General features: G+C 41.9%; 2 protein-coding genes across 4 annotated transcripts in view; one reads left to right on the top strand and one right to left on the bottom strand.

The window, feature by feature from the left end:
- Positions 1-7890, bottom strand: part of LOC148900947 (transcription initiation factor TFIID subunit 4) — a 108746-nt gene extending 100856 nt beyond the window's left edge. The window contains exons 1-3 of one of the 3 annotated variants that reach the window (XM_088993040.1): positions 6490-7890; positions 5432-5610; positions 793-984 (exon numbers count right to left, since the gene is read on the bottom strand). In XM_088993040.1, the coding sequence (XP_088849166.1) occupies positions 793-984; positions 5432-5610; positions 6490-7861 (1743 nt within the window). In that variant the 5' untranslated portion in view covers positions 7862-7890. The remainder of the gene's footprint in view (positions 1-792; positions 985-5431; positions 5611-6489) is intronic. The other 2 variants (XM_088993041.1, XM_088993042.1) reach the window with 2 other exon arrangements.
- A 467-nt stretch (positions 7891-8357) lies between these two features.
- Positions 8358-15905, top strand: lsm14ab (LSM14A mRNA processing body assembly factor b). The gene is made up of 10 exons (XM_088993039.1): positions 8358-8686; positions 9072-9235; positions 10723-10879; positions 12125-12310; positions 12402-12482; positions 12556-12744; positions 12828-12981; positions 13462-13488; positions 13567-13810; positions 14894-15905. Exons 1-10 carry the CDS (start codon positions 8563-8565, stop codon positions 14915-14917), a joined length of 1350 nt encoding a protein of 449 aa, XP_088849165.1. The 5' UTR covers positions 8358-8562; the 3' UTR covers positions 14918-15905.
- The last annotated feature ends 1783 nt before the right edge of the window (positions 15906-17688 follow it).

The raw sequence follows: 17688 nt of genomic DNA, 5'->3' as shown, positions 1-17688 counted from the left end.
TTATTATTATTATTATTATTATTATTATTATTATTATTATTATTATTACTACTACTATTATCATCATCATCATCATCGTTATTATTATTATTATTATTATTATTATTATTATTATTTTATTATTACTATTACTATTACTGTTATTAATTATCATCATCATCATCATCATCATCATCATCAATATTATTTTATTATTATTATTATTATTATTATTATTATTATTATTATTATTATTACTACTACTATTATCATCATCATCATCGTTATTATTATTATTATATTTTATTATTACTATTACTATTACTGTTATTAATTATCATCATCATCATCATCATCATCAATATTATTATTATTTTATTATTACTATTATTATTATTATTATTATTATTATTATTATTATTATCTCTTCTTTCATCCGAAAAAGCTGAGTTAATTCCTAAAATATTAGGGTCTGGAGTTATATGAGCTTGAAATGAGGGTGGCTATCCTAAATACAATGCAATGCATTGTATTTAGGTTTATATATCGCTTGAACAACAGCTGAAGCTCGAACGAAGCGCTAACATGGAAAAAAAGGAAATGCTGCTCCCTTGTGGAAAAGAAAAAAAACATTGCCGGAGGCCATGGCCAGCACTTTACCGGCACCCAAGCATGAAAAAAAAACAAAACCGGAACAAATTTGAGAATGGCGTTCTACGTCATATTTTCAATTCCAGAATAAATTCGTGAATAGCAGTGAATGAGGTTTTTTTTTTGGGGGGGGGGGTATAAATATATAAAAAGTTGTCTCACTGGGCGTAGTGCAGGACAGGAGGTAACGAAGGAAGAAGTAGTAGAAGAAGAAGAAGAAGAAGAATAGGAGGATGAGGAGGAGGAGGAAGAGGTGGTCTGGAGGGCAGGGCTGGAAGGAGCAGGAGAGGGAGACGGTGCCACCTTTGCCGGGGTCAGTGCACACTGCCTGGTGGTCTGAGAGGTTGCTGGAGACTGTCACAAGCAGAGGAACAGAAAATGGAAGAAAGGGGAGAAATATTGAGATATTCGCCGTGGGTAAGGAACAATATCCAGCCGCTCCTCGACTTACGAACATTCAAGTTACGAACAACGTTACATATCAACATTTTTACGGGTACGGTGATACCTTGGCTTACGAACTTAATTGGTTCCCAGACTGAGTGTGTAAGGCGAAAAGTGTGTATTTCAAAAAATAATTTCCAATTGGAAACCATTAAAATGATTAGAATCCGTTCCCAGGTCTCCATAAAACATAATTTTCTACTTTCTAATTTTATAAGTCTTAAAACTACACAAAATATACCTTATTTTATGTATTTTATGTTTATTTATTTTTATTATCAGAGTGTAGACTGCAAGGTTAAAATATCCCATCAATCAGGCTCCACAAACAACCCGCACAAGCCATCTGTACACTTGATGCAAAAAGCTATCAACCCAGCTAAACAGAACACAATTGATGAGGAACAAGGTAAAATTATGGCCCAGAAAGCAAGGGTAGGGATCATTCCTCAAGATGGTGAAAGAAGAAGGCTACATTCCTCATCAAGTGTTTAATGCTGATGAAACCGGCCACTCATTCTATCAAGCCATCGACCATCACAAAGGTAAATAAAACAACTTTATTATACAGTACAGTTTATGTCTTTAATTATAATACCATAGCACATTTATTCTATATAAAATAAGGTATATTTTGTGTAGTTTTAAGGCTTAGAAAATTAGAAAGTAGAAAATTAGGTTTTATGGCAGGGGTGTCAAAGTCATTTTTTGCCGCGGGCCACATTGTAGTTATGGTTTCCTCTCGAGGGCCGTTATGAATTTGTGGAACCCATTAGAATGTTTAAATCCCTTCAAATATTACATATAGAGCACACAGCAAATTAATGAATAACTCGTTTTCAAATCTGAAGTCAAGAATAATGACTTTTATTGTGGTTGACATCCAAAAATATGAAATTTTGGCTCAGATTTTAGCAATCATCATGGAATTTAACAAGTTTGATTTGCTTTCGCGGGCTGAAAAAAATGATGTGGCGGGCCGGATTTGGCCCGCGGGCCTTGACTTTGACACCTGTGTTTTATGGGGACCTGAGAACGGATTACTCTCATTTTAATGGTTGCCTATGGGAAACAATTTTTTTGGGATACACACTTTTCGCCTTACACACTCTGTCTGGTAACCAATTAAGTTCGTAAGCCAAGGTATCACTGTATTTAGAAAGCCACGTGTCGTTAAGCAAACGATTAGCATATTTTGATAATTCATCCAGTCATCAACTCGCTCTCTGTCATATTTGACAGAGGCATGATTGCGTGCACATACAAATAGAAACAAGTCGGATAGTAAGAGCGCAAGGAGTTTACCCCCCCCCCCCCCTCCCTCTTCCACTAAAAGTTTAGCAGGATGCAAAAAAGCCCGGGGAATTTTGCATGAGTGGGGTTGATGGGTGCGAATGGGGGGGGGGGGTGTAGGGGCCACAGGGTGCATCTCACCGCCAGCGATGCCACCCGGTCGCCTTGTCTCGCTCCTTCTACCTCACAGTTGAGCTTTTTAAAATAATCAAGCAGCAGGCTGATGAATGATTGAGGAGGTTATGGATGGAAGGAAGGAAGGAAGGAAGAAGGAAGACGGTGACGCCTTCCTCTTCTCCCCTCGAGTGTCGCGGAAAGACTGACAGGCACGACAGCTCTGGGAATAAACCCCATACCCTTTAAAAGACAACCGACGTCACTTTTTTGTTTTTTAACTGACATCAGAAAAACGTTTTATAGCATCTAAAATACCCAAAACACGCAGTATGATATTTTTATTCAAATGCAAAACACCAATAAAAATGACTTAAAGTGTCCAAAATCTGCAAAAAAAATTGAGCTGCGAATTGGGCATTTTCAGAAAGTCCCGCCCCCAGTTCGTGACGTCACGCAAAAACGTCTTGCATTGTTGGAGTATCAAAACAATGGCTTCAGATTCGGAGAATATGCTTTCTTGTTACACATCCAGTTATGAATATGATTCAAATAGTTCTGAAGAGGAAAGCATACATGTTTGCAATCGATTAAAGAATTTATTCCGTGTCATTTTGAGGCATCAGGGTGGGAAATGTCGCACACAAAAAAAGGCAGAACATGGCGACAAAGCCGTGTAAGGAATTAATTAGCCCATTTCCACAGGCTGATAAATTCCTTACATGGAGCTTGGACGCCCTCTTCTGGCGCAACACAAGGTTTTCAGACCAAAAAAGCATTGACGTAATGGAAGGACGGCTACAAAGTGTCCTTTTTTTGGTCAGGGGTGTTCCTTCAGTGACGTCACGTACGGACTCGTCACCAATTCAAAAACAAGACTTCCTGAATATTCAGAGCGAGTCTTAAAATGTAAAATATAGCTATATGCGGTGGAATCTTTGTAAAATACGCTCAGTAGAAGTCACTTGAAGCCATTTTACAAATTATTTGTTACTTGTCCGGAGACGACCTTTAATTCCCATCGCCCAAATAACCCGCTCATGCTTTTCCTGCAAAGGGGGTTTACAAGCCAGCCCGTTCAATGATCACAACGGTGGTAACGTGCAAGGGTATTTGTTATTTATCATCTATGAGAATTGAAATAATCGTCATTTTTATGATTTATATTATGTTTTATTATATCTATATATACAGTAAAGTCTCGTTATATCGATATTCAAGGGAGTCCGAAAAAATATCGATATAACCGGGACTATCGATATATCCGACCCCGTTTGCATGTAATTTTCTCCGTCCGTGCATAGAAATAGTATCGATATAACCGGGACTATCGATATATCCGATATCGATATAACGAGACTTTACTGTATATCTATCTATATATATATATTTAATTTATCTTTTTTTTTATAAATTCAAAATGTCTGATTTAATTTTCTTTTTAAATGAATCAATTCAACAATATGTTTACGTGAAAAATAACATAACATCACCACGATGATCATAATCATCATCATTCATATTTTTCATAAATATCATTACAGTATGTCAATATAGGCCCACCAAAAGTGAAGACGGTACAATGCTGCTCTCTAGTGTCGATAGCGTGTATTCACAGCTACTAAAGAAACAGGTTGCTGTCTTAACAATTTTTGGGGTCGTATAATAATAATAATAATAATAATAAATATTATTATTAGTATAATAATATTAATACTAATAATACTACTACTACTACTACTACTACTACTAATAATAATAATAATAATAATAATAACAATAATAATAATAATAAAGTATTATTATTATTATTATTAGTCTTATGATTATTATGATTGTTGTGATTGTTATTATTATTATTTTACTATTTTTTATTGTTTTATTCTTTTTATTATTATTATTACCACTCCATCCCATCAAGCCATCAGCGACCATCACAAAGGTCAATAAAACGACGATTATACAGTACAGTTTATTTCTTTCATTACAATCCAATAGCACATTTATTATACACAAAATAAGGTATATTTCGTGTAGCTTCAAGGCTTATTTAGTGGAAAATGTTTTATGTTTTATGGGGACCTGGGAACGGATTATTCTCATTTTAATGGTTTCGTATGGGACACAAATGTTTGGAAGTCAAACTTTTTCCCTTACACACACTTTCAGGGAAGCAATTAATTTCGTAAGCAGAGGTATGTCTGTAACATTCAATATAATAATAATAATAATAATAATAATAATAACAATAATAATAATACATTTCATTTCCAAGCACCTTTCAAAACTCTCAAGGTCACTTTATGTTCAAACTTTCTACCTGACCTGACAATAAAATGATTCAAATGACCTTCATCAAAATGACATCATAAGAAGGAATGATTGAAATGAAACTTATTAGGGGAAAAAAAAGGAGGATTTTCAGCCTTATACAAACACCCGCTATGATAAGGCAATTCGCTTTTCGAACACATTTTAAACATCTTTTCTATTTCCTTTCACATCGTTTTATTTTCTCGGACTTCCTGTAATCACGTCACATTCTATCCACCTTCACATGACGTCACATCCTGTCCGCCGTCTTCGTAAAAGCCCTCTTGGCTCTTCTCCCCTGCCCGCCCTTCGGGGTGGGCAGTCACATTTTGTGCCGTCCCAAAGATTAAATAATCTTTTTCTTTTTACTTTTGATTCCTGCTTTATTAATAATGACCCTAACACTTGTGGGTTCATTCAAATACATATCTGGAACTTTAGTATGTGACCGATAGAAACGTATTTCCAGTGAGTGATTTCTCCACAGGTGATAAAGTAAACCCCCATCAATAAACCCCAGACAGAGACACTGAGAGAGAGAGAGAGAGAGAGAGAGAGAGAGAGACAGACAGACAGACAGACAGACAGACAGACAGACAGACAGACAGACAGACAGAATCGTTTTAAAGATTCTTACCTGCGGAGTGCTTAATCGAAAGGACGCCCCCGTCGTGGGAGTGGCAGGTCGCGGAGAGATGTTATTCTGGGCCTGCGCCTGACCCTGCGCCTGCGCTTGTGCTTGCGCCTGAGCTTGAGCCAAAGCATGCTGAGGAACCAACACCAGCTGGCCCAGCTCGGTCCGTACTAGCACCATGCCTGAGGAAGCAAGAGGACATTAATTAGAGGAAATGGTGGTTGGTGGGGGGGGGGGCACTGACACAAGACGTGGTTCATCAACGTTCAAGTTTTTAGCAAATACAGTGAGACCTCAACTTACAAACACCTTTAACTTACAAACTTTTCGTCTTACAAACGTCAAATTTCTGAAAATTAAACCTTATAATAAGCACTATTTTCATAATACACACCCACCACGGCTGGCGGAGTGATCTTCGGCGGAAGCACACGACCGAACAGCACCAGAGGTTAAGTTATCAACAGTCCTTATGGAAGGTGACTCTCCTTCCATAAGCCATCAACGACCATCAAAAAGGTAAATAAAACTTTATTTTACAGCACAGTTTATTTCTTTAATTACAGTCCTCACGTAATGCGCCTCTCTTTCCAAACAGCAATTCCCTTTGACCTTCGACCTCCAACGCCATTCCATCAAGCCATAAATGACCATCACAAATGTAAATAAAGTGACTTTATGATACAATTCAGTGTATTTCTTTCATTACAATACAATAGCACATTTATTATACATAGAATAAGGTATGTTGTGTGTAGTTTTAAGGCTTATTTAGTTGAAAAGTATATTTTATGGAAACCCGGGAACAGATTATTGCCATTTTAATGGTTTCCTATGGGAAAATGTTTTTTGAGATCCACACTTTTCGCCTTACACACTCTGTCTGGGAACCAATTAAGTTCATAAGTTGAGGTCTCACTGTACACCATTCATTTGGGGTATGTCTTATACTCCGGTGCGCCTTATACATCGGAAAATACGGTACTTTCATAATTCCTTCAATGTGAGGTCTGTTCGCCATGTTGGGACATTGAAGAAGGAGTATGCCAAGCGAGCCTTACCAGACGGGATGGTGAATCCAGGTGGCAGCTGGATGGTGGTCTGCTGCTGGGGCGGTCTGACAATGAGCTGGGGTGCAACGATCCTCTGAGGTGCAGCCAAAGCGGGCCGGGCAGGGGTCTGCGGGGTCGGTGAGGCCGCAGCGGGGATGGCGGGGGTCGTAGGGATGGCGGGCACAGCTGGGGCGGCGGTGGTGGGCCGGACCGTGGTGATAGTGGTGGTTACTGATGTCATCTGAACACCAACGCAGGTTGTTGTCACAGAGGTGGCTGGTATGGTGGTGGTGGTGGTGGTGGTGGTTATCGTAGCGGTTGTGGTTAAAGGTTGAGAAACTGTGGTGGGGCTTGGGGTCGGTGTTGTTGTCACGGCAATGGAGGAAACAGTGTTTATGACAGAGCTCGTGGTGACACTTTTTGACTGACATTCGTTGGGAGCCTCTGCAGGGTCCGAGGCGCTTTTACTGTGGTTCGCCTGTGCAGGTGGCGAAGATGAGGAGTAAGAGGAAGCAGATGGGGGCGAGGTGACAGGGGGCGTCTGGGAACCTTGCCGGGCCAATGCTGACGCGCTGGTCCCGTTCTGGGCAATGCCGGCCACGATGTGACTAGGTAGTCTGTGCAAGGCGATTGTAGGGGTGCCCCGGTCCAAGGCGATGGCCGACTGACCCGCAGGTAGACTGGCATTGGCCAGGGTGAACGTCGATGTATTGATGGCTGCGGTGCTAGAGGGTCGGGTGTCCGCGGGGCTATCGCAAGCGTCGTCGTCCTCCGCCGCGGGGCTGCCGCCGCTACTGTTTCCTCGGGTAGTTGCGGCGGCACCGTTCAAACTCTTGATCCAAGCAGAGGCGCTCCGTCGGGGGCTGGCGAGACGTCGTTTTGAAGCGTCCGCGTGAGGCTCACCTGAGTCCGGGGAAGCCCTCGTGGGACCGCCTGGGGTAGCGGCGGTAATGATGCGGCTGGCCGGCGGAGAAGTTGACACGCCGGACGCGGGCAGTGTTGTGATGGATGCGCCATGTGATTGCGAGCCGCTGTTACTGGCGGCGGCTGCAGCGGTCTCACCGGAGGAAAGGGTGCTGCCCTGGAAAGGAGGTGTGACATTTTTTTCCGTAGAGTTTAAATCCTGGTGCAGGTCGGTTTTATTACGGCGCCCTTGTTGTTGTTGATCTAGTGTTGTGCAGCCCACCGGAGCTGGTGGCGTTTTCCCCAAGTGATGGTTAGCGGGCGCAACTGAGCCGGCGCCTCGGATCTCGTCAGTTTTGCCCGCCGAGTTGCTCTGACCGGCCAGCTGAGACTCCAGAGAGCCCACTAAGTCACTCACAGCCTTCTCATCCACCTCGGAAGAGAGCATATCTTCCAGAGGGTCGGAGGCGCCCGCCATCTCTGATCTCCGATAGCTGTCTTTTTCTTTTTGTTGTGCGCATGCGTGTTACTAGGCATTGTGGGAGTGAGACTGACGTCATTAGACATTTTTCATGAGGGAGAAAAAAATGCTTGTATTTCTTCTTCCTTTTCTGATTCGTAAATTAAAAAACGGCCAATACATGTACATAATCGCTAAAAAGGATGTTTATACGCGTCAATTGTCCGTGTTAATATTCGACAAAGCATAACGTACAGAATCTCTTAATTCTGCATTTGCGAGTCGACAATATGGAGGAGGCGAAATGTCCCGTGAAATCTCGCGATAAAACAAAACATTACAAAGTTTCAATCTTTTCTGCGTGTTCCTTCCAATCTCTTTTCGTAGTGTACGTGGAAAATAACAAAGGTTATTGTAATTGAGGAAATTAATTCATCTGTAAAGGAAAAAAAAAGAGAAGAAGCAGTGGGTGTAACTTTGAACGCCATTCCATCCTCTCCTCCCATAATCCTTTGCGGTGGTTGAAAATAACCAACACTGCCATGTCGTGTCGTAGAAATCAATTTGGGCACGGACGAGAGAAACATACTTCCTAATTACTTTTACCGACCAAGTCGTCTTCAAGTCGTATTTCTGGTCGTTATTATTTTGACGCTTCTGTTGAGAGACAAAACATTTAATAGCCAAACGCGCGCGTTAGCGATTTAAAGGGGGTCAAAATGAGCGGAGGAGGAACGCCGTACATCGGTAGCAAAATTAGCCTCATCTCCAAGGCCGCGATTCGCTATGAAGGAATTTTGTACACGATAGACACTGAAAACTCCACCGTAGCTCTCGCCAAAGGTAAGCACAGTCACCGAACGGGTAGCTTTACGATCTATAAGTCACCTAAGTAACCCATTTTCGGGAAAATATCGAGCAATGATGACAGCGGTTTTCTCGCAGTTAGCCAGCTAGCTCACTAGCTAACGCGTGCCCTTTGTTTATGTTATGTTGGCGCTAGCATGTGTGCGGCAAGTCCAAAGCGATTTACTTCAACATTCAAAGTAGCATCCGGGTTCTACTTAACAAGTTTGGAAGAAACCCCACTAAAATCGACGTAGGCCGTAACGTAATACTGGACAACCGTAAAGATTTTCCCATTCTTTGGGATATCATTTGTGTCATACATTCACACTCTAAATTGCCACTTGGGGTATCAAAATGACCATTCTTATTCCTCTAACAGTTCGTTCCTTTGGAACCGAGGATAGGCCCACCGATAGGCCTATCCCGCCCCGGGATGAGGTGTTTGAATACATCATCTTCAGGGGCAGCGACATTAAGGACTTAACCGTAAGCGAGCCTCCTAAAGCTACCAGCACCTTGCCTCAAGACCCTGCCATCGTTCAGGTGAGCTATTTTCACAGTATCCAGCCAGACATTCACTGCAAAAAGCACTCTCACAAAGAGCACTTTCACAAATAGCCTCCACGCCTTTGTTGTTTCCCCCCAAAATATATATGTTAAGCGCTTTGCTGCAGCTGTTGTGAAAGCACCACGTGAACAATTTGGAGTATGCAGTTTTAGAGCCCAAATAATCACATTTTCATAATCAGTCACTTTCCCTGATCGAACGCTGATTAGGATAACGTTTTAGGTAAGTTTAAGTGTTTGCATGACTGTGGACAGAATATAATGTTTATACAAATTTAGTTTTTTAATTTGGGATGTTCTGTGGTCCTGTTGTTGGTTCCAAAAGAACATACTTAAAGGACTTAAAGGGCTTAAAGGACAGCCAACATCACTTTTTTGTTTCCTAACTGACATCCGAAAAACATTTTATAGCATCTAAAATACCCAAAACACGCAGTATGATATTTGTATTCAAATGCAAAACACCAGTGTCCAAAGTGTCAAATTGAACTGCCAATTGGGCATTTTCAGAAAGTCCCGCCCCCAGTTCGTGACGTCACGCCAAGACGTCTTGCATTACTTGTGAATCAAAACTATGGCTTCAGATTCGGAGAACATGCTTTCTTGTTATACATCCAGTTATGAATATGATTCAAATAGTTCTGAGGAGATAAGCATACATGTTTGCAATCGATTAAATAATTTATTGCGTGCCATTTGAGGCAATATTGGGGGGAAATATGGATCACCAAAAAAAAGAGGCCGAAAATGGCGTCCAAGCTCCTTGTGAGGAATTAATCAGCCCGTTTCCACAGGCTGATAAATTCCTTCCATGGAGCTTGGTCGCCCTCTTCTGGTGGATTTTTGGTGCAACGCGAGGTTTTCAGGCCAAACAAGTACAGCAAAATACATTGACGTGATGGAAGGACTGCTACAATGTGTCTTTTTTTCGGTCAGGGGCGTTCCTTCAGTGACATCACATACGGACTCGTCACCAACTCAAAAACAAAACTTACGGAATATTCAGCGCGAGTCTTAAAATGTAAAATATAGCTATATGCGGCGGAATCTTTGTAAAATACGCTCAGTAGAAGTCATTTGAAGCCATTTTACAAATTATGGACACAACTTGTCCGGAGACGTCGGTTGTCCTTTCAGCATAATCATTTAGATAACACTCGTTGCCATTTTGATCATGAATATAACCAAGACATCACACCGTAAAGCACGGAAGAGCTTTAGCTGGTTGCCATCGGCTTGACTAACTCCTAATTTGTCACGGAAGCCCCCCGTTATGCGCGTTTGCATCATCTCAGAGCATACGTGGAACCTGTGAAACTGAAGTGGAACGAAAAAGTGTCGGAGAACATTAGTTCTAAACAGTCAGTTATTTAACATCTTCTGCATTCAATGTAGTCACCACCTTAATGTAAATTACTATTGAAGAGCTACATTTACCAAATCCCTTGACTTTGCGGTTCCAGTCGTCCCTTGGATCGAGCGGCAGCAGCGCGTTGGGCCCGTCGGCGTCGTTCCAGTCTGCTACCACCTACGCTCCCTTGGGCAGGGCACCGGTCCAAACCTACGGGCAGTTCGGCGGTGCGGGCATTGGCGGTCCACAGTTCGGTGCGCCCGGCGGGGGTAAGCAGATGTTAACGTTGATTTGACTCTCATACAAGTGTGAATGTCATTAAGGAAAAGGTAGACATTTTTGATGAGAGAGTAATAAGTCTCATGATGGGGTAACTAGTGATGTGTCTTTCGTGAACGAGTCGGATCTCTGAAGTGAACAAAGAGAGACGGTTCTGAACAAGGAGCCGGAAATGGGAGCCGTCTTTTTTTTTGTCCTTTATTCCCCGCTCCCAGTCTTCGGTTAAAGCCGCACGTGATTGGTCGATATCCGTGGTAGAGGAGGGAGGGGAGAATTACAGACACACGCAGCAATGGGGGGGACGTTAGGGTAGACAGATGTTATCACATTATACTGTTATTATTATTCAATTATGATATTTTTTGCTAGTTGGTATGATAGCATTATTAATATGAAAAGCAAATTAGTGACAGCTGATCATCAGACTAGAGTAACCACAGGGAAAGTGAAAGTTAGTGGATGCTCTCTGTGCACATATGAATCAAGCCATAAAAATAAAAAATATTTGATAAAGTGTATTTTTTACATGAGTAATTCGTTTTTCACATAATTTTACATGATTTTTGGTAGTTACTTAATTTAAGCAACAAAAAAAAAAACTGAGGAGCCATAAGATCTTTTTAGTGAGCCGAGCCGAAAGAACAGTTCTCTGAAAAGAGCCGGAATTCCCATCAAAATAAATCCGATTCAAAACAATCTTTTTTGGCCAAGTATGTAGCACGCACAAGGATTTGTCTCCAGTAGAACACGCTGCACTAGTATCATCATGAAGAAAACATGACAAATAAGTATGGAGGACACTAATAAAGGCTAATCTAATCGAATTCCTTAATGTAAGTGGTACCGCTCAAGAACAACTGTGAGACAACGTGCAAGGTATCAAGCAGACAGTGGTTCAAGTGAGTACAGAGCTTGCAAAATTGCAAAGAGGTGCTATACAGTTATATTTGGGTTACTATTTAGAAAGTTAATGGCGAGGGGGGAAAATGTGTTTAAATGCCTGCTAAATTTGGTGCGCACGGATCAGTATCTGAAAAAGGTGGTGGCCAGGATGTGGAGGGTTCATTCGTTTTTTTTTTTTTTTTTTTTTCGCGCTCTTGATTCTTGCGGTGTGCAAGTCTTAATAAAAGCAATATCGACGGTTGAGGAGAGAAGCGGCGACGGCATCGAAAGTAAAAGCTTCTCGTCAGCCATCCATGATGGCCTTTAAGAATTTCATGCTATTCTTTGCTCAGGACGTAGCAGCCCTCAGATGGACTCACTTGCAAAGAGCTCCGCCCTGGATCAGGCCACGCAGGCTCCCTCGGCGGCCCCAGCGCCGCCGGTCGGGCAAAGGAGTCAGGCGGCAGCCCCCGCGCCTCGATCCACCGGGGCTTCCGTTGGCAACCAAAAGCCCCCGGACCTCCTGGAGCAGCGAAAAGGTCACAACTGAAGTCACTGGACTACACTTGAACTTGAATCATTTATGGTTCTGTTTAGCATTTTGAAAGTGTTTTCATCTGTGCGGTTTAGCCCCCGACGCGCCAAAGGTGGTCCAAGGGGATCACGAGCATTCCGCCGTTGAAAACCGGGACCCTAACAGGCGTCAAGGAGGTCGTTTCAACTCCACCAAATATGCTCCTCTCCGTCTACGGAAACTTACATCCACGTACGCGTTTATCGACAGGTCAGTGCTACCTGTCGGGAGGCGGCCAGTCGGGGCGTCGCGGGCGAGGTAGCCGCAGCCGAGGCAAAGTCAACGTGCGGCGGGATGGGATGATGAAGTTCGAGGAGGACTTTGACTTTGAGACGGCCAACGCTCAGTTCCACAAGGACGACATCGACAAGGAACTGCAAAGCAAACTCAAGCTCAGAGGTGATACACGACTTTATTCAAAACAAACACGCGCTTATCATTTCTGCTCTAACTTGTTTTTTCTTTTTATCCCAAAAACGCAGATGACAAGGTGGAAAAGACGCCAAACGGCGAAGAGGCCAACCAGGAACATCCGAGTGCGGAGGCGCCAGTCGGGGAAGAGGAAGCGGCGATACCTCCCTGTTACTACGACAAGACCAAGTCTTTTTTTGACAACCTGTCCTGCAACGACTCCAAGTACAGTAACACCTCGGTTTACGAGCCCCTTGGCTTACAAACTTTTCCGTTTAAGAACGTTAAATTCATGAAAATTTTCCCTTGGCATATGAACTAATTTTCGGGATACACACAGAGCTGCCACAATGACTGATGTGTCGTTCGCGAACGAGCCCGTTCTAATGAGAAAATGGCAGCCGGTTTGTTTTGGTCCTCTATTCCGACATACCCGCAAAAATGTTCGTATGTACTGTTGTTCGTAACTTGAATGTTCGTAAGTTGGGGAGCGTCTGTATTGCCCAAAAAATGGTGATTGGACAGGGGTATGATAAGAAAAAAAAAATATTTAACCAGAATGAGTCATGACCAAAAATGCTAAGAATTTTACCAGATGTCCAAATAGGACTTCAGAGGTTCCCTTTTATTTTGAAAACAGACTCAAAAATGTATTTCCTCTGACATTAACATTCTGCTTCAATGTTCTTCTCTTGTGTGTTTTAGTAAATCACACGATGGAGGATTCTCCAGGTAAGTCATGTGTTTTAAGCGATCGACGCCCCCACCCCACCCCCTCGTATAATTCTCTTTATTTGTTCTGCATGGCAGAGAGCGAAGGTCTACCTGGGCGGAAGAGCGGCGGATGAACGCCGAGACATTCGGCATCCCGCTAAGGCACCATCGCGGCCGAGGGGGTTACCGCGGCAGCAGAGGCTACATGGCGCCCCGCGGGGGGCGGGGAAGGCCATCCGGCAGGGGTTCTTTCGGGCCGCCTCGAGGGGCGCCGCCCGGCTTCCGGGGCGGCTTCAGGGGCGGAAGAGGAGGCCGCGAGTTTTCCGACTTTGAATATGCGGTAAATATCGAATTGGGGGCAGGGGGGGTGTCTTAAAGGACAACCGACGCCTCCGGACAAGTTGTGTCCATAATTTGTAAAATCACTTGAAATGACTTCTACTGAGCGTATTTTACAAAGATTCCACCGCATATACGTTGCTATATTTTACCTTTTAAGACTTGCACTGAATATTCAGGAAGTCTTGTTTTTGAGTTGGTGACGATTCCAACGGCCCTGACCGAGAAAGCAACACCCAATGCATTTTGGGTACTTTGTTTGGTCTGAAAATTTCGTGTTGATGGCGAAATTAGAAGGAAAAAAACATAAATAACGCGATGGTGAATCGTTGCGTGTCGCACCATGACTACTATTTGATACTAGTTGACACAAATTCCCAGCAGACAAATCAGCCCATTTCCAACGGCGCTTGGGCGCCATCTTGTGCATTTTCTGGGACGCTACTTTGGAGTCCTGACAGCTCGAATTGATACAGAAGGACTTCTTTAATCGATTGCAAACATTTATGCTTTCCTCTTCAGACCTACATTAAAGTCTCGTTATATCGATGTTGGTTATATCGATAGTACTGCTTATTACGATGCTGTTTCTACGAATGCAAGGAGAAAACTTACATGCCTCAGGATCGGATATATCGATAGTCCGGTTATATCAATATTTCTTTTTCCAACTCCCGAGAATATCGATATAACGAGACTTTACTGTATTTGAATCATATTCATAACTGGATAAGTAACAAGAAAGCATCTTCTCCGACTCTGAAGCCATTGTTTTGATTCTAGAGCAAGGCAAGACGTCCTGGCGTGACGTCACAAACAAGGGGGCGGGACCTTCTGAAACTCGCCATTTTCGGGGTCATTTTGAAGTCGTTTTTGGACACTTTAACTCATTTTTATTGGTTTTGCGTTTGATTAAAAATATCACCCTGCATGTTTTGGGTATTTTAGATGCTATAAAACGTTTTTCTGATGTCAGGAAACAAAAAAATGGTGTCGGTTGTCCTTTAAGTGTTTTTTTTTTCTTCTTCTATGAATCAAGTTTATGTATGTTTCTGTTGTTTTTTTTTTTTTGTTTTTGTTTCAGAAAGACAACAAGGTGGCAGCGTAGTCCGGCCAGACTCGCACCGTGACCAATCTTTGTTGGCTCTTTCAAAACCTGTTCTTGGGTCCCGACATTTGCTAAGAAAAGGAAGAAGACGCAGCAGCGTGTCACCTCCATTTTGTTTCTCCTTCCATTTTGAGTTCCTGAGTGGTGTAAATAAGTGGAGTCGGGCCAGTACACCGACTGCGCTTAGATAGCTTTATTTCTTCTCTTCTTTTTCATTTCATTTCTTCCATTTTGGACATGTTGAATCAGCTTGAAGGAAACCAAATTTTCAGCACATTCTGCATGATGAAGCGCTTGTAGAGAAGTCCGTTATAAACGTTTTGTTTTTCCCTCTTCTAAATGCGCTTTCGGTAGTTGGCCGTCGGGCCCCCAAAAGAAAAAAAGTTTGTATTCATCTCCTCAGTCAGACACTTACTTTTATTCAGAATGACTTCTCCAATATATTTTTTTTCTGAGAAGCTTTGTTTTGTTTTCGCGAAAACAAAAAGGGACAGCAACTGGATATGTGACATAAATGATTGGTATTGTCATTATTTTGGCTCCACTTTATATTTAGGGGAATGCCTTCTAGTTGATTGGTGATTTTTCTACAGCTCTCCCTTTAAATGTTGATGCTTTCTGGCAGATGTTGATTACAAAAAAAAGAAGCACTAGGAGGTGGTGATCTTGTTACAAATGAAATAGTAAATGGAAATTAAACAATGAATAGCAACTACGCAGTTATGTATATGTATAAGTTATTGTTGCACACGTGAGCCCGACGCTGCATGATGACCGATCCGTCGATTTGAAACCAGCCCGAAACGGATAGGGAAAATTATCCATAAACAGCCATTTGCAACTGTTTAGTTTTCGTAAATTTTGTTACTTTTTCCCAGCTTCTGGAACTTTTGGAAAACCAAGGATTTTTTTTGTTTTTCCTCCTTTGAAAGCATCATAAAAAAATTGAATTTTTACAGTTAAACAAAATAAAGAACTCAAAAGGGTATCATATGTCAGTGACTTGTTTTTTTTTATATAAGAAAAAAAGCAATTTTCAGCAAATGTTGAATACAGTGAGCAAATTGTTGAAAAAAAAAAAAATCCGCGGTCAAAGTTAAAGCTTTTTTTTTTTTAAGGACAACCGACACCATTTTTTGTTTCCTAACTGACGTCAGAAAAAACGTTTTATGGCATCTAAAATATCCAAAACACGCAGGCTGATATTTGTAGTCAAATGCAAAACACCAATAAAAATGAGTTAAAGTGTCCCAAAACTACTTCAAAATGACCTCGGAAATGGCAAGTTTCAGAAGGTCCCGCCCCCTTGTTCGTGACGTCACGCCAGAATCCTCCTTCACAAACTGCCTTGCTCCAGAATCAAAACGATGGCTTCAGAGACTTCAGATTCAGACAGTTATGAATATGATTCAAACACAGTGATACATCCTTGGCTTACAAACTTTTCGGTTTACGAAAGTTACATTTATGAAAATTTTACCTTGGCATACGAACTTTTTTCATACTTGGAGCTGCCTCAATGAGTGCTGTGTCGTTCGCGAACGAGCCCGTTCTAACAACAAAATGGCAGCCGGCTGTTTTTGTCCTCTATTCCCCGCCCCCAGTTTACTGTTAAAGCCATGTGATTGGTCAAGAACGCAGCAGTGAGGGGGGTGGTTTAAAACATTAAAGAGGCAAGCAGACGACAGAGAGTTTCACCTTTGATAGTTCAAAGGCAGAGTGTAGACTGCAAGGTTAAAATATCCCATCAATCAGGCTCCACAAACAACCCGCACAAGCCACTTGATGCAAAACGCTATCAACCCAGCTAAACAGAACACAATTGGTGAGGAACTAGATACAATTATCACATAAAAAGCACCTACAAGGGATCATTCCTCAAGATGGTAAAAGAAGAAGGTCACGTTCCTCATCAAGTGTTTAGTGCTGTTAAAATTAAAATTATATACTACAGCTTGTTTCTTTAATTATAATACCATGGCACATGTAATATACATAAAATAAAGTATATTTTGTATAGTTTTAAGGCTTCGAAAATTATAGTTTAAGTAGAAATTTATGTTTTATGGGGACCTGGGAACGGATTATTCTCATTTTAATGGTTTCCTATGGGAAATTATTTTTGGGGATACACACTTTTCGCCTTGCACACTCTGTCTGGGAACCAATTAAGTTCGTAAGCCAAGGTATCACTGTACTTCTGAAGAGAAAATCATAAATGTTTGCAATCGATTAAAGAAGTCCTTTCGTGTCAATTTGAGCTGTCTGGACTCCAATGTAGCGCCCAGAAAATGCACAAGATGGTGCACAAGCTCTGTTGGAAATGGGCTTATTTGTCCGCTGGCAATTTGTGTAAACTTACACTTTCTTTATGCGTGTTACCGCAATTGGCTGCCAGACAATGATTCACCATCGCGTTATTTATGTAGTTTTTCTTTTAATTTCGCCATCAACATGAGGTTTTCAGATCAAACAAAGTACCCAAAATGCATTGTGTTGCTTTCTCGGTCAGGGGCGTTCCCTCCGTGACGTCACATAGGGTATCGTCATCAACTCGAAAACAAGACTTTCTGAATATTCAGCGCAAGTCTTAAAATGTAAAATAAAGCTATATGCTGTGGAATCTTTGTAAAATGCGCTCAGTAGAAGTCATTTGAAGTGATTTTACAAATTATGGACACAACTTGTCCGGAGACGTCAGTTGTCCTTTAAGTGCCATAAAAGACCAAATCTCAGGAAAAACTTACCAGCAGTCAAACGTGGTGGTCGAT

This window comes from Hippocampus bargibanti, linkage group LG03 (assembly GCF_051943395.1).
Source record: "Hippocampus bargibanti isolate YZ-2025 linkage group LG03, ASM5194339v1, whole genome shotgun sequence".
Lineage (NCBI taxonomy): Eukaryota > Metazoa > Chordata > Actinopteri > Syngnathiformes > Syngnathidae > Hippocampus > Hippocampus bargibanti.
Note: the sequence above shows the minus strand (reverse complement) of the source record. Positions and strands in the feature narration are given on the sequence as shown.

Excerpts from the sequence above, each read along its gene's own strand:
- lsm14ab (XM_088993039.1), top strand. The coding sequence starts at position 8,563 with ATGAGCGGAGGAGGAACGCCGTACATCGGTAGCAAAATTAGCCTCATC. Across the intron at positions 9,236-10,722 it reads AAGACCCTGCCATCGTTCAG|TCGTCCCTTGGATCGAGCGG; the intron begins GTGAGCTATTTT and ends TTGCGGTTCCAG. Across the intron at positions 13,489-13,566 it reads CACGATGGAGGATTCTCCAG|AGAGCGAAGGTCTACCTGGG; the intron begins GTAAGTCATGTG and ends TCTGCATGGCAG.